Source organism: Talpa europaea (assembly GCF_964194135.1).
Source record: "Talpa europaea genome assembly, chromosome: 11".
NCBI classification, from domain to species: Eukaryota; Metazoa; Chordata; class Mammalia; order Eulipotyphla; family Talpidae; genus Talpa; species Talpa europaea.
In genome coordinates, this window is record NC_140078.1 from 71,137,999 (window position 1) to 71,163,641 (window position 25,643).

The 25,643-nt window shown below is 54.1% G+C and overlaps 2 protein-coding genes and 1 pseudogene across 3 annotated transcripts; all 3 read right to left on the reverse strand.

Annotated features, from left to right (window-relative positions):
- Positions 1–26: 26 nt before the first annotated feature.
- WDR6 (WD repeat domain 6) lies at positions 27–8,060 on the reverse strand (the record flags this gene model as incomplete). Its single annotated transcript, XM_084246840.1, has 6 exons — positions 27–487; positions 586–704; positions 799–915; positions 992–1,075; positions 1,184–3,662; positions 7,961–8,060. The coding sequence occupies 6 exons, from the start codon at positions 8,058–8,060 to the stop codon at positions 27–29; spliced, it is 3,360 nt and encodes a 1,119-aa protein (XP_084102966.1).
- Positions 8,061–8,563: 503 nt separating this feature from the next.
- Positions 8,564–24,713, reverse strand: P4HTM (prolyl 4-hydroxylase, transmembrane; the record flags this gene model as incomplete). Its single annotated transcript, XM_084247402.1, has 9 exons — positions 8,564–8,784; positions 9,285–9,408; positions 9,605–9,695; positions 10,384–10,569; positions 11,076–11,238; positions 12,585–12,681; positions 13,514–13,704; positions 24,091–24,172; positions 24,360–24,713. 9 exons carry the CDS (start codon positions 24,711–24,713, stop codon positions 8,564–8,566), a joined length of 1,509 nt encoding a protein of 502 aa, XP_084103528.1.
- LOC311179363 (protein YAE1 homolog) lies at positions 15,417–16,655 on the reverse strand (annotated as a pseudogene). The gene is made up of 3 exons: positions 16,503–16,655; positions 16,185–16,379; positions 15,417–15,852 (listed from the first exon to the last, which is right to left on the reverse strand). The product of its transcript is annotated as a protein YAE1 homolog (transcript).
- Positions 24,714–25,643: the final 930 nt, after the last annotated feature.

Here is a 25,643-nt window from a genome sequence, read left to right on the forward strand (position 1 = left end):
CAGGATGCCAGCTGCCACAGGATACCTCAGTCATACCAATTGTAAACCTCAAGCCCCTGGCCCCCAAGAGCACAGCGGTGGCCAAATTCGGGGCTCACAGGCCAGCAGTCCATGTCAGCCACGTCTGGTACATGGTACACTGTACTGTTCATGAAGGTGGGTTCACCATGCCCCAGACGCCAAAAGGTCAGCCGTTGGTCAATGGAGGCTGAAACCATGAGGCTTGGACTTAGGATCTTGAGGCCTGTCACATGGGCAGCATGTGCACAGGGAACAGAGTATTCCTCTAGCACATGCAACTGGGGCACCAGCTCAGCACCCCCTACAGCCTCTTCCAGCTCTGGCATCTCCACAGCAAGCACAAAGATGTGAAGGGAGCCGTCTTCACTGCCACTGGCTACTAGGTGGCCCTCACGTGTGGGCAAGGAATGCAGGCTGTTGACTCCACAGCTGTGAGCCTGGAGGGTCAGGCAGGGGGTGCCCAGCTCTGGAGGGAGAAGATGGTTGTCAGGGCTTAGTGTGCCACACAGGTGAGGGCAAAGTGAGAGGTGGGAGGGGAAAGACAGTTGCATGCTAGCCACTCACGATAGGGAAGTCCAGGATCAGCTGGAGGCTCCAAGGCAGTAGAGCTATGATCCAGTATAGTGGTGAGATCCCAGAAGGCCAAGCTGCCATCAGTGGCTGCGCTGCACAGAAACATCCTCCTGGGAGCCAGAAAAAAGGCAGCTAGGTCAGTGAGAGAAAAAGAACAAGAGCCCCCACCCAACCCATGCTGGACCATCACATAGCTCTCCTCACCGACGCTGGTTGGGTGCTTCATGAGTAAATGAGTGGACCTTGAGGACACACCGCTTGTGGTGGAAAGTTTCAGCTAAGAGCTGCAGCCTCCGCCCAGAATCCTGTAAAAGAAAGAGCCTGGGGGCACAGGAGGAGTTCAGAACCCATTCTAAACAACCTTATGTCTCCTGGTCCCCAGGCACTGTGTTCTCACCTCACGGCTCCGTCACTACAGGCAGCAGCCACAAGGGGGCCAAGGCCAGGCCGGTCAAGCTCACACACTGCCAGGGACATGTACCTGCAGAGACAACACAGAGCCATCAGGGGGAGCCTGGGAGTAGCTGTAAGAGGCTTGCCCCACCCCCCAAGTGCCCACCTCAAGCCCCAGGCAGGCAGCGCACATCACCTGGTCTCTGGGTCCACCTTGACCATCCGGTGCCGATTGCGCTGCCGGTCCCAGTACTCATCTAGCCGGTGGGATGAAAGGTGCATGACGTGGCAGGCGAGGCGGCTTGGGGTGCAGGGGTCTGGAGTGACCATGATACTGAAGCAGTGCATCTCAGCCCGGCCCCCAGCAGATACCACATGAGCAGTAAGGCCTGGCCGAGGATCCTGAGAGCTACCAAGGGTGCCAACACCCCACACAGCCAGTGCACGCACAGAAGAAATATGGTTACAGACAGCAGTAAGCGCATGAGCCGAGCCAGTGGCTGTAGGGAGCGCCAGGACACAGACAGTTGTGTCCTCACTGCACGTGATCACAATGTCAGTCAGGCCGGGTCCTTCGCTGCCGGGCTCCAAGTGGTCAGGCTGCATAAGGCTGGGCACCCCATATTCAGGCCCCAGGGTGATAGTGCCCACACGCTTTACACAAGTGATCTCGCGACCATGCAGACTCTCCCGGAGAATCACATGTGGTCGGGTGCAACCACCCAGAGCCCGGTACAGCATGACGTCCCCATCCTTGAGGTAGGCAAAGGCCATAGCTGCCTCAGTATCAGAGAAGGCCCAGGACCGATGCCCTCCACCACAGTTGATGATGTGCAGCTTTTCATGCGACCTGGGGCTCCACACAACAAATTCATTGGCATGGAAACCCAAGATGACCATGCTCCCATCGGCCATAATGCGGAGCCCAGCCACCCAGTTCATGCCTCGACAGGACTTCTGCCTTAGGACTGGGTGGAGCTGGCCGCTTCGCACAAAGAGCTGGTAGTAGGTGCCATCACGACCTGTAGTGTATACATAGCCACTGTGGCAGGTGACTGAGGTGACACCCTGCTTCCCATGCAGCGAAGGAAGGGTGGATACAGGGCCCCACTCAGCCAAGGCATCCTCACCCTCTGCACTACCACTCCCCACTCCAAGTGCTCCAGTACCAGCCCCAGCTTTGCCTCCAATGCCAAGATCCTTGAGCAGACCTGGTCTAGAGGGGAACAACAACACAGAGCCGCGGCGGTCCCCGCATACCAGGAAGTCACCAGGGGGTAGGAAGGCACTGCATGTGTGCCATCTCTGCTTGCTTGGAGGTAGCAGGTACCGGCAACGTTCCTTGACAAAGATGGCCTTGCCAGAGGGCGCAGCTGAGATCTCCAGGCAAGCCACCACCCCACCAGGGCCTGATGCCAGCAAAAGCAGCTCCTCATAGCCACGCAGGGCCCAACTCAGGCTGTGCACCTTCCCAGGGAACAGGGTCAGGTCCACGGCTGCAGTTGGCGTGTTGATGGGGACAACTTTGACACACCCCTCCCCGTTGGCCATGGCACACAGTCCAAAGCCCTCAGGGCCAGGGGCTGCCTCTAGGAGGCAGTAGGACTGAAAGCGCTTGTCCTCCAGCAGCTGCTCCCAGCATTTGACCTCGAGATCATAGAGGTACAACGACCCTGTGTCAGTCACCGCCAGAAGTCGCCATGAGCCAGCCAGTGTCACAGCCTTGAGGGCACCTGGCCTGCTACGGGATTTGAAGGAAAGAGCAGAGACCCCCGAACCTGGATACCCACGTCCTACCAGATGCCACAGCCGGATGCCTGAGTCATCGCCCCCAGTGATCACCCAGGCCTGTCTCTCATGGGCAGCTATGGCCCGGATCCCACGGCCCTGGTGGCCCCGGAAGGCCTGGAGGATCTCACCTTCGTGGCTCCATACCAAGCAGACACAGTCCTCTCCTGCACTGATAAGGTAATTCTCTAGGAGCTTGACCTGCCACACACGGGCACTGTGCCCAAAGCAGTGCCCAATATTCTGCACCCGACCCCCAGGCACTCGTAGATCACCCACCTTCCAGATGCGAACACTTCGATCTTCTGAAGCCGTGGCCAGCAAGCCCTTACTTTCCAGGTATGACATGCTGAAGATGACACCCACATGCCCACTGACCCTTCGGTCAGGGGCCACAGGTTTGTCTGTTAAACCAGTTGCTGGGTACCAGACCAGAAGTTGGTTGGAAACAGCACCAGCTACTATGGTTAACTCCTTCCAGGTGTCTCCGATCAGACAGGCTGAGGAGAGGGTGCATCTGTCTGTGCAGGGCACCTCCTGTAGGATACACCCTACCACAGGGTCATATAGCACCACTGAGTTGTGGCCCAGAGCCAAGGCCATGTTCCCCTCAAGCCAACGTGCATCCCAGATCCAGTCAGACATGTTCCACAGGCCAGAGCGCCAGAGCTCCCGGAAGCGGCCCTGCCCCCAGTTAATTTTCACAATTCGGAGTCCCTTGCTCCCAAACACAGCCACCATAGCCTCTATGTCAGTGTCTCCATTGGGCTCTGGTCGAACCCGGAACCCATGGATAAGGTAGTGGCCAAGCAGGTTCTGCACTCGCTTCATCATCCGCAGATGTCCTCCAAAATCCAAGCTGTACACCAGGACATCTGGCCCCTCACCTAGAGAAAGGCAAAAAAGTCCTATCAGAACCCCTCATCTATTTTTTTTTAAAGATTTTTTTTTTTTAAGAGGCATGTTTTTATTTATTTATTTATTATACTTGTTTGTTTGTTTTGTTTATACATGCACTGGGTAACAGTCAGAAGCGCGGGAGGGTGAGAGAATTCACCAGAGCCAGAGCGGGGAGCAGAGCAGGCAGAAGGACCGAAGTACACTGCTGAGGGGAGCAGCGGGCGGCAGGAGAGGTCTGCGTGCCATGTGGGACCCTCCTCTGGTGGCCGGGGAGCAGCCGGGGATCGTACCGGCGCCGCAGAGGCCGCGGGCAGCTTTGCAACCCAGCGCTCAACCGCTGCGCCACCGGGGAGGCCCTTAAGATTTATTTTTATACAAGAGCTGGGGTACAGGCCAGAGGCATAGGAGGGTGAGAGGATTCACCAGAGACAGAGTGGGGGGCAGAACAGGCCGATGGACCAATGTACACTGCTGAGGGGAGCAGCAGGCAAGACAGGAAAGGTCTGCTGTGGCATGTGGGAATCTCCCTGGCCGGCTGGGAATCAAAACCATGCTGCAGAGGCCGTGGACAGCTTCACAGCGCTGCGCTCAACCCACTGCGCCACCAGGGAGGCCAGAACTCCTCATCTAACATTGATATGTAAGACATCATGAGAGAAGAGACAGGGAACAGGGCAAATTCTCAGCATACCTTTGAATGTATTAGGACACACAATCCTAAAGATTTGAAAATCGTAGGTCTCAGTTTCAGCTAGATTTTCAAATCCCCTCATCAGTCTCTCCTGACATTCAAGTCAATCATGAATTCCTCAGACTCACCTAACCTGTCATGCTTCAGAGAAGAATCCTCTCAACTCTAGATCCCAAATCCTTAGCCTCGTCTACCTCTACTTGCATTCTTCCACTTAAGCCTCTGCCACCCCAACCAGCAAAGAGGGTATCCCACTAAAGTAATCTTTCTACCTTGGGGTGGCAGCAGAACCCCTCCTGATTTCCAGTGAGTCTTCCCTGTATCTCATAAGATGTGAGTGTGCTCATTATGGATGAGAACTAAAAGAAGCAGCCCACACTTTAATGGTAGAGGCTTAGGCTGGAGACCTTGGCCCTGTTATTGGCCAGCTGGAGCCTCCCCCAGGGTATGGAAGTCTAGACTTAGCCCCAGCCGAGCAGCAGCACATCACACCCTCGGGAGGAGGAGATGAGATACAGACATCAAGGGTATAAAGTCTGGCAAGCCACAAAGGCATAAGTATAGGCCAAGGAAACACTTTTTCTCTTCTAAGATACATATTCTCCTAATTTTTCTCCTCCCCTTTCCTCAGTGCCTCCTCTACATACTGGTGCTCCCTGAGGCTTGTCCAGCACCTCCTTCAACATAACTACGCACATGCTTTCTGGGCAGCAACAGAACTCACCCATATCAACCCAGATGTCTCCAGAAATGGACCCTCAGATGCCTTCTGGCTGCCCCATAGGCACCTCCCACTCTACTACCTCATCTTCAATTTCTCTAGATGCCCCATACCAAATGACCATTACCACCCTCTGTCCATCCCCCAGCCCCAAACCAAGGAGCACACAGCTTTCTCTTCTTAATTTCCCACAAATTCTGTCTCCAGATTCTGTGGACTTCATTTTCTAAAGATTTTATAAATATTCCCCCCAGGGTTGCTTTGCTATACAATGTAACCTGTTAACCTGAGATGATAATAATTGCCCCTCATGCTAGTCCTAGCAATCTCAATCAATATTTTATAAATGTGTTCAGTATTGATTATAAACCAAAAAACTATATGCTGGATTAGTGAATAAAACAAGCACAGACTATGCTCCTATGGATTAGACAAACACTAAATATCATCACACAAGTAAACTACACCATTTTAATTTTGGTAAATTCCAGGAAAGAACATATAGGCTGCTTTAAAATAAAATGGGAGAGGGATTAGGGGTAGGGAAAAAAATAAAATGGGAAAGTCTATTCCACTAGCTCTCAGCAAGGAGCAGCTTCCCCACCATAAGATATTTAGCAGCGGGGGCCTCCCTGGTGGCGCAGGCGGTTAAGCTCGGCATTTAAGCTCAGCGGTTAAGCAGCAGTGGTTAAGCAGCAGCGCTGTGAAGCTGTCCTCAGGCTCTGCCACGCCGGTTCGATCCCGCCGGCCTTGGAGCAACAACCCACATGGTGAGGCAGACCTCTCCTGCCTCACCCGCTGCTCCCCTCAGCAGTGTATTTCGTCAGTCTGCCTGTTCTGTTCCCCGCTCTGTCTCTGGTGAATCCTCTCACCCTCCTGCACATCTGGACTGTACCCTGGCTCTTGCATAAATAAAAATAAATCTTTATTTTTTTTAAATCTTTAAAAAAAATATATATGTATATATTTAGCAGTGGCTGCAGGCATTTTTCACACTTGCTATTAGCCAAAGGCTGAGAATCAGTTTGCAGACATTTCTCAGTTGTCACACTGGGCACCTACTATTGGTAGAGTGGGGACTAGGGATACTGCTAAACATCTACAGTGCAAAAATGCACAAACAACCCTTCATACACAGAAGTACCTGATCCAAAATGTCACCAGTGCCCAGCTGAGAGGCCCTGGTCTACTCTAAACAGAATGGGAGAGTGTCAGGGGAGGTCTCCCCAAAGGCATGTTAGCAATTAGCCAGAGGAAGAGCAGGCAGGGGACAAGCGGGAAATGAGCCTTTCTTGGCAGGGAAAACAGCAAGCCTGGATAGAATAGGAAATGAAGGACACAAGGATTGGCTACAGACAATGCTATAGTGGGGGGTCAGGGAGACATAAGTGCATGGCCTTGAATGATGGCAATAAAGGTAGAAAAATAGAGAGGTGTCGCATATATTAAGTCAAAATCAACCAGACTGGCTGATATGGGGAGTGAGGCTTGGGCACCTGAGGGGCTGGTGTTCCACCTTGTGAGCTCGGGAGGACCACTGAAAGTGTTAAGAGTATTTCAATTTGTAGGCACCTATTTAAGCCTGGAACTCACAGGAGAACATGACTGGGAATTCAAAGTTTAAATGCACACACATGGAATTTGAGAAATGAAGCACTAGAAAAGTCACTTTGCAAGTCACAGGAGCAGGTGATTTCACTGAGAGTTTTTTAACTTACAATTAATTACCCAAATCATTCCCCTGCTTAAAACTGTTCAACAGTGCCTCCCACCGCCTTGATGCATAGTCATATCAAGGCCTAAAATGATATGCCTGTGTTCATTTCTCCAGCTGCTTCTCCCAAGCCCCGCCCCTACTCCAGCCTCACAAAACTTCCCTCCTTATCCCAAAGTAACAAAATCTCCCAGCGTCAAGGCCCTTGGTATGCTTACCCTCTGCCAAGAACGCAATCCTTTTCTTCTCCTGTTCACTCTGGTGTTTCTTTGGGTTTCTGCTTAGCTTGCCCCCTCCCCCCAGGGGTCTTAGGAGTTTAGCAGAACAGAAACCCTGAGATCCTAGCGTTCCCGAGTCTCCATACCAGATCAAAACTGGGATATTCCTACACACACACACACACACACACACACACATCCCTGCCTCTGGTAGGACTGGGAGCAGCTCACTCAAGGTGTGACTGCCTCAGGAACCCTCAAGAAACTCAGAAACGCTATCAGGCCTCTCACTCCCCAGGGCTGGCCTGTGCTGCTCGACAGGACACTCCTTGGAGAGGCACTGACATAGGATCACCTGGACCCCACAACCTTGGGGGGGGGGGTCCTCAACCCTCTCTTCCCCAAGCACTGCAAAGTCTCATCCCTGGTTTCCCGCGATTCCATCCTCTTCAAAGAATCTTCCATATCCACCTTGCAGAAAGGTACTTCACCCGCCCCCCACCCCGAGGCCACACCTCCGCGATTGCCGGCCCCACCCCCCCGAAAGACCACACCTCTGGGCCCCCCAGCCGGGGGGTACCCCTCCACCCTTCCCCCTCCCCCTCCGGCTAGGGGAGGGCGCCCCCCCACCCGCTCCCCGCCAGCACCTCGGTGGGGCCACACGCCCCTCCTTCCCATTCCCCGCACCTTCCCGCGGGCACAACCGCCCTTTCCATAGCGGCTGCAGTTCGTGAAGGACCTCGGCGGCCATATCAGCTTTTTGTCCCTTGGGCCCCTCCGACCCGGCCCCATTCCCGCCATCTACTGGGCTCCCCGCACCCCCTGTCCGGCCCCCGCCCGCCGCCCGCCCTCCTCCTCGGGGCATCCCTTTGTCCTTACGGCCCACCCCAGGCGGGCGCGGCGTCTGCACCGGCCAGCGCGCGCCTAAAGCCAAACCTCACCCGCCAACAGCCGGTCGCCCACGCACTCCAGGCCCGTGACCGGCAGAAGGATGAGCTCCGAGGTAGCCCGCGGCCAAACGTAGTCCTCGTGAGCGTCCATGTCGCCCCGGAGCCGCCGCCACAGCCACGGCCGGACAGGCTGCTCCGCTCTCGCGAGAACGAGCCTGCCCCGCGCCGCGCGCCGCTCCCGGGAGCCCTTAGCAACAGGTAGCCGAGCCCGGGTCTCCCTGCCGACGGCCAATGACGACCCTTCGCCCCTCGCACCCCAGCTCGTGATTGGCAGGGGTCTCCCCGCCCCGCCCCTCACGTGACCTCGCGGATCCGCCGGCTCCGGCCCCGGCCCCCTCCCGCCCACCCGAGCTTCTCGGCCCAGCGGCTCAAAGCCGTGTGATTTTTATTTAATGGGGCAGCAGGGTCTGTACACAATAAATATATGAATATAGGGCTGCGTCCTCTCCGCGCTGGAGTTGGGCGTGGGACAAGATAGCGGCCAGGCCCTGGGCCTGGAGCTGGCCTAGGGGACGGCAGGCCCCTCCCCCGCCCACCCGCCTCGGGCGCAGACGCCCCTCCCGGGGTTCGGGGCCGGCCGGGCCCTCGCGCCCCTCAGAGCTCCACGCGCGCATCGCGGTAGGCCCGGTCCAGGGCCCACTCCGACTGCGAGTCCGCGCCCCCTTCGCGGGCCAGGCGAGCCATCTCCTGCTGGTACAGGGCCTGCCGTGCCTTGCTGGGATCCACATTGATCCAGTTGTTGGCGATCCACTTGGTGCCCCGCGTAACCAGACAGCCCCCGTGCAAGGAGTAGTCGTCCACGTCGCCCACCCAACCTAGGAGAGGAAGATGGTGTGAGCAAGGACAGGGACCCAATGGCCTGACCTGAGCTTGACTTCATGCATTCCTAACACAGGGCATGGCCCGGCGCAACCAGCTGTGCACACCTTCAGTAGCATTACCTGGCCCCTGGCCTCCCTGGGGGCTCAGCGTTTCTCTCCAGCTAATACCTGACCAACAACACTGGAACTCTGCACCCTGCTTGCTTGCTGCCAGGACTGTCCACAAACCCTTCCTCACCTGGGGTGATGAGGGAGCTATGATCCCAGCCCCAGTGAACCAGAAGACTATCACCAGGGGATCACAAGGGTGATGACAGCCCAGGAGGCCGCACAAGTGTAGGCTGCTAAAGTCACTGAGGATGGTCTTTGGGAAGCACTAGGGGTAGAAAACCATTTGTAGGGTGGCCATAAACAGCCCATCAGGGTGACAAGGATGGGGCTGAGTAATGGGAAACTTCCCTCCGGGTACACCTGGCTTGGCCATAGGCCCTTACCCTGTCCATCAGGCAGGTAGTTGTACCAGAAGACTGCTGTGCCCTGCCGGGGCTTGACACGTAGGTTCCCCTTGTCACAGTGCCTCCGTGTGTCACGGAGGTCGACGTCATCCTGAATCAGACTCTGTGGGCAGCAGGGTGGCGAGGTTTTCATGCTGCCCCATTGTATTGCCAGGAACCAAGGCCAGGAAGCCAAAGTTGGCCAGAGGGAAACCAGTCAGATGTGCTCCGGGGACCCTCACCCCAGGTCTGGAGGAAGTGGTACTAATTTGTCCCAGGCCCTGCCATCCCACCACAGGAAGAGCCCAGTTGGCCCTTACCATTTCATCATAGGTTCTGTTGTCTGCTACAGGGAAGACAGTCTCACCTCCACCGGTGACGTTGTTCAAATAAAACAGCACAGTCATGTAGCTGAAAGGCAGGGGGGCTGTTGAGCAGGTCCCCAGTTGCAGGCGTTCCCAGTATCCTGTGGGCAGGATAAGCTGCCCAGGTTCCCAAGGGCCAGAGGGGCAGACTAGGGTCAGTGACAACAGTGCTAAGATGCTCCTAGCCAGCCCTTTGACAAGCCCAGTCAATGTTTTTGTGGCCAAGATCACAAGTACACTTGGCTAAATGATGTGGCCCTGACCAGGGCCAGCTGGGAAAGATTGGCTAGCAGAGCAGCAAGTTCATGCAGTTTGTACTCTTAAGGGCTGAGCCAGAGCAGCCACACCAACAAGCGAGACCTGCCTGTGCACCTTGGCAGAGGAGGGGGACACAGCTTCAAAGGGAAAGGCTGAGTCCTCCATTAGTGGAAGCAGGTTCAGCACACAGGGAAATGGGCAGAAAGATCTGGGGATCCAGCCTTCCCTTGCCTCAGAGCTCTGGAGACAGGTTTCAGCATCTGTGGGTACCTTAGTCTGGCCACTAAGACATGATGGCCACCACTTTACTGTCACTTGGTAGACAGTCCAAGGGGAAAGACAGGGGTGTCCTTGACCAGACTGCCCAGAGCTCCCTCCTGGCCCCATGCCAAGAACTGTGCCCACAGGGCATGACTGTACTTGTGTCATCATGGGGATGCCTGTTATGGAGTTGAAGGCAGATGAGAGGTACTTGCCGGCAGGAGGTCTCGAAGGGCACAGACTCGTTGGCTACCAGCTTGGTATGGGAGCAGATGGTCTCTGGGTACACAGGCCCGCTGTCCACGTGGGCATGGTAGTGGCCTCCCTCACCATACCGCACAACCTGCAGCGGCTCACTGAGCTCCACGATCTCAGGTGACAAGCGGGTGAGGCGCAGCACCCTGGGGAGTAGTGAGCATTCAACTGAGCAACCCCACCCATGGTGGTACCCTGAAGGAGCCAGCCAAGTAGGCTCTGGGCCTACCACAAGCTCTGCTCCTGCCTCTGAAAGCCCCCTAAGACGCCCCTCGCTGGCCCTATAGGAGTAGGAAGGAGTTACTCATGATGTCCACTGGGTGGGGAAAATGAGATTTTCATTAATTTGGGGGGCACTCCTCCAAAGAAGGAGATTATCTAAAACCCCTGGCTGCTCAGGAGCAAAGGGTCCTGTTGACAGAGATAACAGTTCATTTCTCTAATTAGCAGAAAACAAACATCTATTTCTAATCCCAAATGTGTACTGTTTGCCCACAATTAGGGTTCATTTGCCTTCGTTAATTGCCTGTCTTTGAATGGATTCTATCCTTGTCTCACAGCCCTGAGTTGGCTAATCAATTCTGTCCTCTGGGCTCCAGTCAAGGACTTCTGTGGGGGCTCTGCACCATGGAGGACAGCTTCAGGGGCTCACCTCTGGCGTATGGCTCGCATGACGTAGTGGGCCCCTTCACCCTGGTAGAGCCATGTGTGGTGGCTGTTTCGAACCAGCTCACTGGACTCCGCCTTGTGGTTCCTCATGTACTTGTGGAAATCCCGAAGGTCCATGTTGGAGAACTCCTGCAGGCTCAGCACTCCTGCACAGGGCACCCACCATCAATGCCCACCAAGCTCACTGGGAAGCCCCCGTGGCAGGCTGCACCTTCCTACCTACCCCAAAGGGGCCAGTAGTTCCTGGCTTTAGGCACTGGGGGGGCATGTGCACCTGCTCCCCATCTGGACTTCTGGGTCACATGAAACTGGATTCTGTAATATCAGGCCCTATAGGAAGGCCCAGAGAAGTTGATTTCCTCAGTTTAAACCCTGATTTGGCCCCCCAAAGGAAGGAGCCCAACCACTACTATATTGGCCAGAGCTCCAAAGGAAGCTTGAGTCATGTGGCCAGAACCCTCGGTCAAGAACTGCCCCTGGTCCTCCAGCCTGGCTCTATAGAGTGTGGTGGCCATCCTCCGGTCCTGTCCTGTAGAGGGTGAAGAAACAGAGCAATGGGAGCTGGGTTTTGTCCAGGGCCTTCCACACTACAGAATGTAAACTGGGGCTGGTTCCTAGGGGTTCCCTTATGACACCAGGTTCTATCCAGACTGGAATATACCTGGCCCCTGCCACTGGGTTACCAGTCTCCCTCAGCAGAGGAAGCCAGGCCATGCTCTCAAATGAGAACACTTGCCCTCTGTTCCTGTTCAACCCACAAAGCAACGGCTCTACCTTTCAGGGGTACTAAAAGACTAGCTGATGTCTTTGTTCCATGTTCCCTGCTGACTCAAGGATGCCACCCTCCACCCTTTGGCCTAGATTTCTTTGAGCATGGGGCTCACTCAGGTGTACAGTGTGTTGAGCCTGTTACCAGCTCTGTACATGGGGACAGTAGCAGCAAGATGTTCCTCCAACCAGATTCTCTGCTCTCTTTTCACCAGGCCCAAGTTCATTCTGAGTCCAATTCGTACTATCTTTCTAATTGGGTGTGAGGATGATAACTATACCTTGGAAACCTCCTAGTGTTATTACCACAGGAGTAACACGACAGCTTCCCTGCCCAAACCTTCCTCCAGTTAGCATAATTTCAGGTGGGCAAGGAGGAGGCAAGGGAGACATGGGTTAGAGCAGGGAGGCTGTCTGCTGAGGTGCATCCCGTGTCTTGCTGGGGAGAGGCGGATAGAGCGGGGTGAACAGCTTAGTCAAGCTGGCCTTACTCTCTCTTTGCTGCTGCTCTCTGACACCCAGCAACCCTACTTCTTGTAGGTCTGATGAGGTCAAAGTGTCTCTGAGAACTGCTCTCTAGATGGCACCAAGGGGAATGGGAAGGTCTGGCTCCTGTATCTCCCTGGGGTGAGGGCAAGGCTAGTCCTCATCTCCTCATCTCAGGCTACCTGGCCTGGGGACAGGAAGTTCACAGGGACAGAATTGTGGCAGGATGTGAGCTCACCATCACCATCTGGGTCAGCCTTGATTGCAGAGTACATCTCCTGAATGTTCTCTGGAGTCATCCACCGTCCATTCCCCAGGCGAGTCTGGGCCAGGACCTGAAGCACAAGATGGTCTCTCACTGGGGTGACCCCGATGACGGAATGTCACAAAAACACAGACAGCTGCCCAGTTCTTGCTATAGAGCTAAGGGTTCAGATGATAGGACATAAACAAGCACACAGGATAGAGTCGAAGTCCCCTGAGCTGAAATGAGGGTAGGTAGAAGGTCTAGAGGCATCTAGGGAGAAGACCAGGAGAGCCATCAAAGAACTGAAGGTCATGGGCACTCCCAGTGCTACTGGAAGTGTGACCCCCATGGTGATCATTGTTGGCTAGCGGGAGACAGATACCACAGGTGAGGTGGGATAAGCCAAGGCCTGGGTATGATGAGGTAATCGGCACCAGGGGGTGACCTGACTAGGGTATGACCACTAACCACCAGGCACCTCAGGAAGACCAGACTCAGTAGAGCACTCTGTGTATGCCAGGGACCCCACACGCCACTAAGACCTCCCTTGGAATCCTGAGTATCAGGAGCATGCAAAGAGAGATGGAGACTTCTAGCCACCTCAGAGCCGCCACCCCATCCAACATGAGTTCTTTGGGGCTCCCAGCCACAATAGCAAGAAATCCAGATCTCAGACAGTACACCACCCTGGTAATGTGACAAGAAATGGCACCATCCCCCTGGTGCCACCTTCTGGGGTTCCCAACACAGTAATAGCTCTCCAAGAAGTAAAGGGACCTCGGATCTACATATGCCCAAGCTGACCTGGGGTGGCATCTGACTCTTGGGGCTGGGGCTGAGCTAGACAAATGACCTGGTCACCAGAAAGACAATTCTGGACACCCCCACCCTGTGCCTAGTACGGGCACCAAGATCCCAACCTCACGGAGCTGTAGGCGACCATCACGGTTCTGATCCAGCAGCCGGAAGAGGTCCACCTGGCTGACCTGCATTGTGCCCATGGCCTCTTCGTACTCTTCTGTGGGCAGGATCTGGCTGCGCTGTAACCCCTTCATCTGTGCCAAGTGGATGATAAGCCGACACTCCTCATCACTCAGGAAGCCAGGGATTTCTGTCAGAAGAGGACGCGGGTGAGGCCAAGGATGGAGCCAGAGCACTGGTGCATCCAGTGTCTCCTCTTTGAGGGCTCATGGGTATGCCCCGTCCCCCGGTAGCCACCATGTCAGGAGAACTTCATACACCCCTTTATATCTGCTCTGGATCCTGACACCAAGGCTGGGTTCTTATGCAGATGTTGGCCAATGTTTAAAACATGGGGCCTCTCTCTTTGAAGCTGAGAGAACACATTTTCTAGGAGAGTTTGGGAGGTGAGCCAGGTCTAAGCAGGCCATGGGTTAATTCACCTTAGGGTGGAACCGAAGCATGTACTTGAAGGTTAGCCTCCAATTTTTTTTTTTTTAAAGATTTATTTATTTATTTATACAAGCACTGGGTACAGTCAGAAGCACAGGAGGGTTAGAGAATTCACCAGAGCCAGAGGGGAGAGCAGAGCAGGCAGACTGACGAAGTACACTGCTGAGGGAAGCAGGAGGACCATGTGGGACCCTCACTGGAGGCCATGGATCGAACCGGTGCTGCAGGGGCTGCGGGCAGCTTCACAGCCCAGCGCTCAACCCCTGCACCACCAGGGAGGCCCAATGTATATTCTTAAAGTAAAGGGGATGGTGGCTCGATTCTTGCTTTTCAGCATCGTTCCAGTAAAAACAATGCGAGACACTCAATGCTTTAGGCCAACCCTTGCCGTGTACTCTCCTACATGAACGGGTGCTGACCATATGGCTGACCATGGGTCATCATGCAGCCCACAGAGTGGGCTGAGTTGCCCCGACTCTAAGGTCAGTGGGGGTCACTCAGGTTTTTGTCAGATGCTGGCCTCTGAGAAGACGCCCTAGGTGTTCTTTGCTTCCCCAATCCTTTGTTTTGTTTTTTAGAAATCAGTCATTTGAGTGTTTTATTCTTGTATAAATATAAAACAAAACTGCAGTTTAGAAATAATCTGGCACTTTGTTAGATCAACAGTACTAATTCCTGAATACTTGGAAGGCCTAAGTAGGTACTTGAGCATGAAATACATATTTTGTATTTTTCCTGAAACAGTATGCTGTTTCTTTTAATCAATGGGAAACTAGTATCAATTTCTAGTATTCTGTTTAACATTTCTTCAGTTTCAGGCCTCCCCTGGTGGTGCAGCGGTTGAGCGCTGGGCTGCGAAGCTGCCCACGGCCTCTGCAGCTCTGGTTCGATCCCCGGCTGCCGGCAAGGGTCCCACATGGCGCGCAGACCTCTCCTGCAGCGCCCACTGCTCCCCTCTGCAGTGTATTACGTCAGTCTGCCTGTTCTGTTCCCCGCTCTGGCTCTGGTGAATCCTCTCACCCTCCAGCGCTTCTGACTGTACCCAGTGCTTATATAAATAAATAAATCTTTAAAAATAATTTCTTGGGCCTCCCCGGTGGCGCAGCGGTTGAGCGCTGAAAAAACCTCGTGTTGATCAGAAATTTGAAAATGACAATGATACACTGTCATAATGAAAATGAAAAACACAAAGACGTAAGTGTATCTTAAACTACATAAAAATTTTCAGTAACAAAGAGTTATTACATTTAATAGTGTTAATATTGAAGACATTTCAAACTCCCATGAAGGCTAACCCTGTAGTGAAATGTTCAATGTAGAAACAAGTACAATTTTTGGCTAGCATGTTAAGAAACAGAATGATCTAAGGAATGTTCTGAATATTATTTTCATTAGAAGTGAAGATACTTTTTATAGTGGTCTGAGATGCTGTAATACCTCTACTGATAGACCCAGCTGTTTCACTGAATTGTCTGTCTGTTCTAAAATCCAAGTGAGGCTTGGGTTTTCAGAATGTGCATGCTCCTGTGTTCTACAACATTCTAAAGATGAACAACAATCTACCCCACTAAGACTCTCTCTACAGCTTTTGTTAAACTCAGCATTATTTTCACAGAGTCTTTCATCTCTAGCTTCACCAATCTTTCTCTCAGCTGGAACTACATGACAAAGGTCCATATCTTGAATGGAGTCCAATAAATCTATTACATGGGGTTGCGGAGTGATTGATTTCAGATGTTTGAGCACATACTCTTCACACTGGCCAACTGCATCCAGAAGAATATTTATTTTACTGATTAAAGCCGAACTACCATCATGAAGGTGACTCCAGGAGAGCAAAGCACTTCTTCACAGAGCCACATCTACTTTTTCTGATTTTAGATTTCCCCTTGTATGACTGCATAGTTTCTCAGAGTCCCCCTGAGTTGTCCATAGTTTATAATGACTTTTTTTTAAAGATTTATTTTATTTATACAAGAGCTGGGGTATAGGCCAGAGGTGTGGGAGGGTGAGAGGATTCACCAGAGACAGAGCAGGGAACAGAACAGGCAGATCGACCGAAGTACACTGCTGAGGGGAGTAGCGGGCAAGACAGGAGAGGTCTGCTGCGCCATGTGGGAATCTCCCTGGCCGGCCAGGGAATCGAACCTGCGCTGCAGAGGCTGTGGACAGCTTCACAGTGCTGCGCTCAACCCGCTGCGCCACTGGGGAGGCTCTTTATAATGACTTTTGCACCTTCCTTATAACCTTGATTGAAGCCTGGTTGAAGAATAACTGCTTTGCCAGCATCAATTCATCTTTATAACCTTCCCACGACATCACTGAGGCAGACGCCGGGACCTGCTTCCCCAATCCTTTGTAAGCAAATGTCCACTGCAGTACACTCAGAGCAGTGCGCGAAGGCCCTGAGTAAAGATCAGTCGGGCCTCAGGATGGACTTCAGTGCTTGGAGGTCCCCACACTCATCTCTGCAAGTAGCTTGGTAGAGCTGCATACCAGCCGCATACCCAGAGAGCCCACATCACACTGGTCCCAGGCACTTTCAGAGCAGAAGCCTGGGCCCTGCTTCATGCCCTCATTCCTGGGAGACCGGACTTCCTCAGGTGGGACCAAGAGGTCCACACAGGAACTGATCAGAGAATGGGCCATGCTGCCACTGTAACTGTCATAAACCTGCAGAGAGATCAGCCACTTCCCGATTATACTCCCAGAAGGAAGCTCCAGGCACTGTCAAGACTGAGCCAGTTTTAAAATGGCCATTCTGAGCCAGTTTCAAAAAGTGATAGTAATACAGCTATTTTTTTAAGTGATTACAGCGGATCACACTTTAGTAGCAGTCTGTGTGAGGTGCTATCCTAAGCACATCATCAACTCCTTTCTCTGTATACTTATCCTCGGAAGATAGGTCCCATTAATTTTCCATCCTATCCAAGAGGCAAGCCAAGCAGGAAGAGATTAGTGACTTGCCCTGGGTCACCCAGGCTGTTGTACTCCAGGCTTCACACTCAGGACAAGAGTCAGATCCACAGGGAGGTGACCCAGATGTGATGACTGAGGGCAAGACAAAGGCTGCCACCCCTGGCCTGCTTAACACCAACCTGGGTAGCTCTGGAAGGGTGTGAGCTACCCACGGAGTAGGGGTGGGGGCCGTGCTGCTGGACAATGGGCTACACCAGTTGCTAATCAAGAGAATCACCTCCTGATAGCTTAAAAAAATAAGTAAGGAAGAAAAGTAAGCCAGATTAAGAAAAGAAAACACAGGCCCAGGTTTCTTCAGTTTATTAGGTGCTGTTTATAAGGTTATCCAGTTATCCACAGGCCCAGGCGCAAGGCCAACCTCTACAATCCCCTGCCAAGTGCTAATCAAATGCAAATAGCCCAGGCCAGCGGGCTGGAGCCTACCCAGATGGGTCCAAACACCTGAGGGGCAAAAATTGGCTCCTGGGGTATGTGGTATGTGGATACAGACCTATAAAGCCCTCAGTCTCAGCCCACTAAGACCAAGTCCGAGAAGCAGGTGATGGATCAAGGGCTGTGGCTGTTGGTGGTTCTGGTGGTGCTGTGGGGTGATGCTGGGGCAGGGGTTCCCTGGGGCCCCACACGGTGCACGCCCATCCCCCCCACCATGGCACTGTGCCATGACATTGGATACACAGAGATGCGGCTGCCCAACCTGCTGGACCATGACACCACAGGAGAAGCCATCCAACAATCAGTCAGCTGGCTGCCCCTGCTAGCCCGGGAATGCCACCCTGACGCCCGCCTCTTTCTCGGCTCCCTCTTTGCACCTGTGTGCCTTGACAGGTAGGGCTGAGGCTCCCAGGTACGGGGAGGGGGTAGGGGAGTCTCTGGCACTGTGCACCTGTCAGTGCTGGGTGCTGACGGGGTGGGACAGAAGGTGAAGGATCGTTTCGTTAGTATTCCTGGCAGAGGGGACAGGTCCCAGGGGACAGAGGAGACAATAGTCAGGGGACCCCCGGCGGTGAGCACGCTTGGTCTGGACCCACAAATCATCAGGGCTCTTGAATTTCAAGGTAGGACAAATGGGGAGGTTGCTTTAGGCTGGGGGTGGCAGGAGCTCCGGATCAACTGGGAGGCTTTTTCTCCCAGACAGTCTAGAGATAGCAAGGCCGACGCCTCCTCCCTAGCCTAACCTATGCAGTGAACACATTCTTCAATTCCTCTTTACAGAGTGAGGGCCATTGCCAGAGCCTCAGGGTGACCATGCCAGTAGTGGCAAAAAGTTTCTTTCTTTCTTTGTTTTTAAGATTTATTTATTTATGCATACAAGAACTGGGGTACAGGCCGGTGATGGGGGGGGTGAGAAGATTCACCAAAGACAGAGTGGGGAGCAGAACAGGTGGATCAACTGAAACACACTGCTGAGAGGAGAAGCAGGTGAGGCAGGAGAGGTCTGCTGTGCCATGTGGGTTAGATCCCTGGCTGGGGATCGAACTCATGCTGCAGTGGCTGGTGATAGCTTCACAGAGCTGAGATTTTAACACCTGAGCCACCAGGAAGGCCCAAAAAAGGGGTTCTTTCAGAATCCAAGCACCTGTCCTGTACTCTTTATCAACACCAGCCTTGGCGAGTCCAGTGTCCTACAGGCCTTTCTCCCTCTAAGCTCAGGAGCAAAGGTCCAGAAAGCAGGGCCTCTCCCGCCCTCCCCCAGGCACGTCTGTTCTGTGGAGCTGGAGAGGGAGGTGCACTGGAAAGCAGCCTAGGCACGGGGAAGAGAGGTGAGGAGATAGAAGACATAAGTGCTGGGAGTGGGTATGAGAGTAGAGCAGGGCTGAGAGTGGAGATTCCAGCATGCAGAAAGCCAGGCAGCAGGGCCGTTGCTAGGTGACCAGGGCATCGTTGCCCAGCAACTGTGGAGTTACTGGCCGTGCCTCAGTATTAGGAACGCTCAAAGCCCAGCCATGAGCCCTGGTCCAAAGCACCCCACTGATCCAACCCTTTCCCCTGCAGGGTCATCTACCCGTGCCGCAGTCTGTGTGAGGCTGTGCAAGCCAGCTGTGCCCCCATCATGGCCTGCTACGGTTACCCCTGGCCAGCCATCCTGCACTGTGAGCGCTTCCCTACCGGTCACGGCCTCTGTGTCGCAGCCATCTCCAACGGCTCCCGCCCCGGCCGTTCACGTGAGTCTCTGAATGACTTGTAGGTTTTGCCCTCGCTCTGCCCCCTGGGCAGCCACAGGGACCATCAGCTGAACCCTTTCACGTCACTTCCCACGGGGTTCAGCCAAATGGTCTCTCAGGAGGGGAAGGGACCAGCCACAGCAGCTGCCTTCCTCAAAAACGGTAAAAAAGGAGGGGAGAGCTGAGGGGACCAGTGCTGATGACTCCCCCCCACACACTTGGGGCCCACTGGGAGCCTCACTAGGCCCCTCCTCCCCACAGTGCCACGTGCCAGCTGCAAGGACTGCGAGTTGCAGGAGGCCCGCTCATCCAGGGAGGTGCTGGACACGCTCTGTACCAACGACTTTGGTGAGCCCCCCTTACAAGGGCCTCCCCCTTAGCTTGGTGCCGGGACAAATGGGACAGGATATACCTAAATGCTATGCCTGGTTAGAACTGAAAAAAAATTCTTTTAATAAGTGTGGGGTGTTGCTAAAACAACAAAACAATCTGCTAAGAAGAGTGGCATCCAGGAGAACAGCTGTTTTCTAGGACAAGGATCACAAGGGCAGAGCCTCAGACAAGAGGGTTTGGTTCAGTAGGGGGAGCCCACAGGGAGGGGCATTCCCATGGTACTCATCTCCAGCCTCTTTCACCCCATTCAGCGGTGAAAGTTCGGCTTTCCTGGCGCAACGGGTCATCCTCCAGCCCCTCAGACCGCGATCTGGACTCTCGGCTAGAGGTGCTTAAGGCAGGCCCACTGCCCCTTGAGGAGCTGGTGCCAACTCTGCGACGCTGGCTGCGGCTGGATGCCACATGTGTGCACAACCTTCTTCGTGGAAGGCATGCTGGGACCTATGTGCTGAGTGGGGAGGTGCAGGACCACCGGCTGCTGGTAACCACAGCCTATCCTTGGAGCCAGAGCCACCGAAATCTGCAGCTGGCCATGCGCAGGTGGCACCACCACCGGTGCCCAGAATAGGGGCTAACGCAGGCAGGGGCTGTAGTTGCCACACAGGGTGTGTGCTCCCCTGAACACATGTAACCTCCCAAAACCCCCATGGAGATTTACAGGCCAGAGTCCAGAGAAGGCCCCAGGCTGGCTTAGGAGTGGGTGAGCAGGGTGGAAGCCCATTCCATGGTCACAGCTAGGGGACCCTTCCTGAGCCGGCAGTGCTCTGCCTGGACAAAGGCTGGCCAGCTCCCTAGCAGTTGTGTGTGCTGGGGGCAAGAATGCCTTATTCTTCTCCCCAGGCCTGGGATGACAGCCTAGCTACTGCCCTACACCTCGGCATCCCACGCTGAGTCTCAGGGCAGGCATAAAGCCTCGGTTATGCTCGCCCTGAGCAGGATGCTGCTTGTCAAGCCTCAGGCAGACTCAGTTACACCTGCCTGACCTTTACTGAGTCCACAGTTCTGCCAAGGAACAGGCACAGAAGGACAGAGGGGGGGGTTCCTTGCAGGAAGCTACATTAAATTGCCTTAACTAAAAACCTGACCTGTTAGGCACACTAAAATTCTTTCCCTATTTCTGAGCCTTCCATCTTTATCCAGAGCACAGAGGTCTTAAGTAGCTGCCTGTTTTCTTAAGCTGTAAGAGGAAGTATTTGGAAACTCTGTAATAAAGAGGTCATGATTTTAATATAAATTGTTTTGTGTACTGATGTCAAATTATGCATTTACCTCAAATGGTTAAGAAAATGAACTCAGGGGCCACGCTGGTGGGGCAGCGGGTTGAGGGCAGCACTGTGAAGCTGTCCGCAGCCTCTGCAGTGTGTGGGTTCGATTCCTGGCCAGCCAGGGAGCAACCCACATGGCGTGACAGACCTCTCCTGTGAGTCCTCTCCCGCCCCCATGCCTCTGATCTGTACCGCAGCTCTTGTATAAATAAATAAATCTTTTTTAAAAAAGAAAATGAACTAACACTCTTGCTGGCCCACTGGAAGTGCCACCAGCATGCTGCTCCTGGAGAGGGTCCCAAGTCAGGAGGCACCTGCACAGAGAGGCAGTGGAGGCCACCAGGAGCAAGGAGACAGCTGCTGAAGTAGAGGAGGTGCCCAATAAGCCCCTCCAGCCTGCCAACAATTATCAGCAGTAGACAAGACTCTGGCCAGAACAAATCAGGCCCCGCAGTTCATCTTGAGAGATGCAAAAGACACAAATAAAATCGAGACAATAATTTCCAATGATGCTAAGTGCTGAGAAGAAAACCCAGCTGGTTGATGCAACCGAGCGCTCGGAAACTCTTAATACCAGTTTGAGGTCCAGAGCAGCCTCTGAGGATGGGGTGTCTGCAGAGGCCTGATGAAGCTGAAGGTACTCACTATGGGAAGAGCCAGATCTGAGACAGCACTGAGCTAAGAATCAGCAGGGAGTGACAGGGGGTGGCAGGAATGAGGTCTTAGAGGTGAGAGGGCCTTGGGGCACCAAATGAGACTTAGAAGTAAAATGGGAAATCTTGGACGTTTAAGGCAGGGAAAGATGAGATCTGATCTGCGGTTTGAAGAGAGAATGAGTGGGTTGGGGAGGGCTGGAGGGAGAAATGAACTACATGAAAGAAAGCCATTTCCCCTGGGCAGGATGCAGTCTTCTTCAGATGGTCCAATTCTTTGGAAATGCCCACTATAGTCATGCGGGTATTTGCCAGGAACCCAGGTCCCATCTGTCCTTAGAGACAAAGATGGGAAACAGAAATTGTTTCCCAAAGGGAGAGGGGATGTTGAAGACGGAGGCCCCTGGGCTAGAACCCAATCCGCTTGGCCCAGTGCACATCCAGAATACTCACTCCTCAAACCCTGGCACCTTGGGTGCCCAAGGCTGGAGGGTCACAAGTTTGGAGCCAAGAGCAGCAGAGTACAGGTGGCAGAACCCCCACTACATGCCTTTCCTCAGCCTCTGCCTGCCTCCTTAGGGTGACAGTGGATAGCGACCAGTGGTCAGATGGACAGGCACAGAAATAGACTCGGCTCCCTCGAGGGGTGAGGCTTCTGTATTCGGATTCACCCAGAGCATTTGGGAACTGCCCCTCCTTGAACAAACTCTCCCTGGGTTTCCTCTCTTACAATGGGACTAAAACACTCATCTCTTCTTCAATCATCTCACTTCATTTCACCAAGCAGCAAGCCCCCGGACTTTCTGGGTAAAAACAACAGATTCATATGCAAGCATTTTGGAGGAAGGACCACAAGCGGGAAGCTCTTGCTGCAGCTGCCCAACTCTAAATGCCCAATTCAAAAATGCCTTTTGTAATCTATCGGTGGAAACAGACACCCATCTGACAATTTAATGGGGGCAGTTGTCAAATCTCTTCTGCCTCCCATAATTTCCTCTTGGTGACTCTGGGTTTCTCATTCTCTGCTTTTTAGGACTTGGATAAAATAAGCTGCACAGTAGGAGGATTTTGGCCTCATGGTTCACTTAACCTAATATTTTCTGAATTAATACATACAGTCCCAACAAGGCTGATGGGAGGACAGATGAGTCTGTTCACTGCAGTGTAGCAGTCAAGTGGTAAGAGTGTTCTCTTTTTCCTGACGGCCAACTGGCTTGATCTCACACCTCCTACAGGTCTGTGCTCAAATACCTTTCTCAGAGAGGTCCACCTTAGTCACCTTTTTAAGAGTTTCAACCCCAGCTGAAATTCTGCCTTACTTGTCTACAATCATTTATCACCATCTGAAACAAGTATATTTGTTTATTGTCTATCTCCTCATTCAAATGTCCATTTCAGATTTTGGTGCTTGTTCTTTTCTTCCTCTTGTTCAGTGCTGTTTTCCCAGCACTTCAAATAGTGCTTGGTACAGACTTCAACTTTATAATAGTAATAGTAATAAATTATAATAACCTTTTAAGGTCACTCCCACAACAGGACTGAGGTAACATATAACCCCAGAGTATGGGTAACAGCATGCACATGAGATTGATCACTCTCAGGAGTTCAGGGATTATAGATATCTCAGGGGTAACAGCAAGTGTTCTTTGGTTCGGAGGCCACTTCTTAAAGTTCCCTTCCCCCTCCATGCCCTAGCAGCCAGAACCAGTTCAGGGTCTGCAGATGAAAAGTCTGGGTCCCCAGGGCTAGGGTGGGCAAACCTATCTGGGGCAAGGATCACGTTTTCGACACTGGTGGTCTCTGAAGGATTTCAGTCTTCACAGCTAACATGTTGGCGTTTAGAGGGCAGGCTCTACAGGCAGGCGGCCTGGGGTCTAAAGTTAGCTCTCCCGCCTCACTCTGACATTAGCCCACCTCACAGAGGGGTTGTAAGAATTAAATGAAAAGGTCCCATGAAGCCAGCACATAACAAGAGCTCAGAAAAATGTGAGCTATGATGCAGGCACCAAATGAGGTCACCCTGGAAGACTTTGTCTGCTACAGCTGAACAGCTGTTAAGTCAGACCCTTAAGGGTAGGATCGGTACTGACACAGGCCCAGGGTGGCCTGCTGGAGCCAGGTTTTAGGAAGACTCCAGTCTGAGAAGGATACCGGAGTACGGGTAACACACTGGTGCCCTGGGGGCAGGCGTGGGAGCATTTAAACAGTCTGCTTCTCATCAGATGACAGGGTCCATTTGGGGAATATCCCTCCCTGCCCTGAGATCAGCTAGAGAGCCTCTCTCTCTTCCTCTCCCTATTCTGGAATGTGACAGAATCAGTGGTGGCAGGGCGGGTTCACAATTTCAACACTCTGTTTAGACATCAGCTTCTGGGCCATACTGCGCGGCCCGCTGATGGAAGGATCAGCAGCAGAGAGCAGGGGCCCAAGAGGGGGTTGTGGAAAGGTCACCTTATTACCCTATTACGGGAGGTGAATGTTGGTACTTCATTGTGGAAAACATCTGGGTGGAAAAAGAAAGGGCTACTTTGAGGCAGCCATTTTCAAAACAGAAGTCACGTGGTCAGAATGCGCCTCAAGGCTGCCAGCGAACCAGCCCCCGGCCCTACCCAGGAGCGCCCAGCAGACTTACCGAAGAGCAGCGGCTTGAGGCTGAGGGTTCGGATGAAGTGATCCCTGTCGGCGACCAGCTGGACCTTACGCTCGTGCCCCACCTATGAGAAAGGGGCGCAGCGGGGCAGCTTGGGTGCAGGCCGCGCCGCCCGGGTGGGGGGACAGAGCCCCCGGGCCGGGGGAGGATGTGCGCGCCGCGGGCCCGGAGCTGCTCAGCCCCAGGAATGCGCGCCCAAGCACCCGCTCGGCGGGGCCGGGCCCGGCGCGGGGAGAGGCGGGGGCCCTCACCTTGATGCCCTCGAGCCGGGCGAGGGGACCCAAGGCTGGCGCGGGCCCGGGGCTCTGGGCGCGGCGCTGGGGCCCGGGGTCGCTGCTCTCATCGCCGTTGCTGTAGTGCACGAAGAGCAGCAGCGCCAGCACGTTGCCCAGGTACAGGTGCACGAACACCATCAGCACCAGGAAGTACGCGCGCGAGCAGATGCCGCGGGGCTTGCACAGCGGCCGCACCGGCGCGTCCTCGCAGTCGCCCAGCCCGGCCGCTGCCCGGGCCCGGTCGTGCTCGCGCGGCACCCATGGCGGACTCCTGGCCTCGCGGGCCGCGCCGGCCTCGGGCCGCGGGGTTGCCGCCGCCGCCGCAGCCATGGCGCCCCAGGTCGCGCGCGCGCTCAGGGGAGGGGCGGCGGGGATGCCCGCGCCGCGCCGTCGCCCGGACAACCGCGGCCCGGGCCGCGCGCGCCGCCTTCGCCCGGAGACGGCGCCTCGGATGCTGCGCCGGCCGGGAGCTCCCGCGCCGCGCCGCGTCTCAGTCTCTGCGCCCGGGGCTCTGGCCCGCCCTGGTTCCTCTTCCCCAGCTGGCTTATCGCTGGGCGGAGATGGACACTCCCCAGGGCAGAAGCCGAGCCCCCCAAGTGGAGATGCAGACAGTAGCAGCTCCGTTAAAAAACCAACCAACCAAACGTTGGTAACTTCTCCGTGGCCCTATTAAGACACCCTTCCTTCCTCCCGGAAAAATGTGGCCTGCATTTTCTTGCTCCCGGGAGCAGGGTGGCAGCAAGGAGGCAGCGCCAAAAGATGACTTAATACTGCGGAGGTTTGGGGGCGCCTCCGAAGCCGATGACTGCGCATGAATGCTGTGGGACCGGTACTGACACTCGCCAGAGGCCAAGAACACGTTGGAGGCCAGCTCTGCTGCCGGTCTGGACCTCCCAGGGTGGCCCGCCCGAGCCAGGTTTTAGGAAGACGCTGTCTGTTGTGGGACGGTGGGCTCCAGTCTGCAGACAGGCGGGCTTCCTGGAGAAACCTCAGCCGGCACCAGGGAAAGTCAGACCCTTAACTAACCCACAGGAATGCAGCAGGTGATCAGATACACAGAAACACACCTTGCCTCAGAGCTGGCACAGGTAAAGAGTGGAATGGAACTTTTCCATAACCGAGACACCATCACCTCAGAGAAAGATCAAATTATTGCTAAGTGTGGATGTGGGGGGACAGAACAGTGGCCAACTGCCAGAGCCTGGTTATTTTCATTTTCAGTCTCCTTGCCCTTTTGGGGCTGGGTTATGCCCAAGCAGA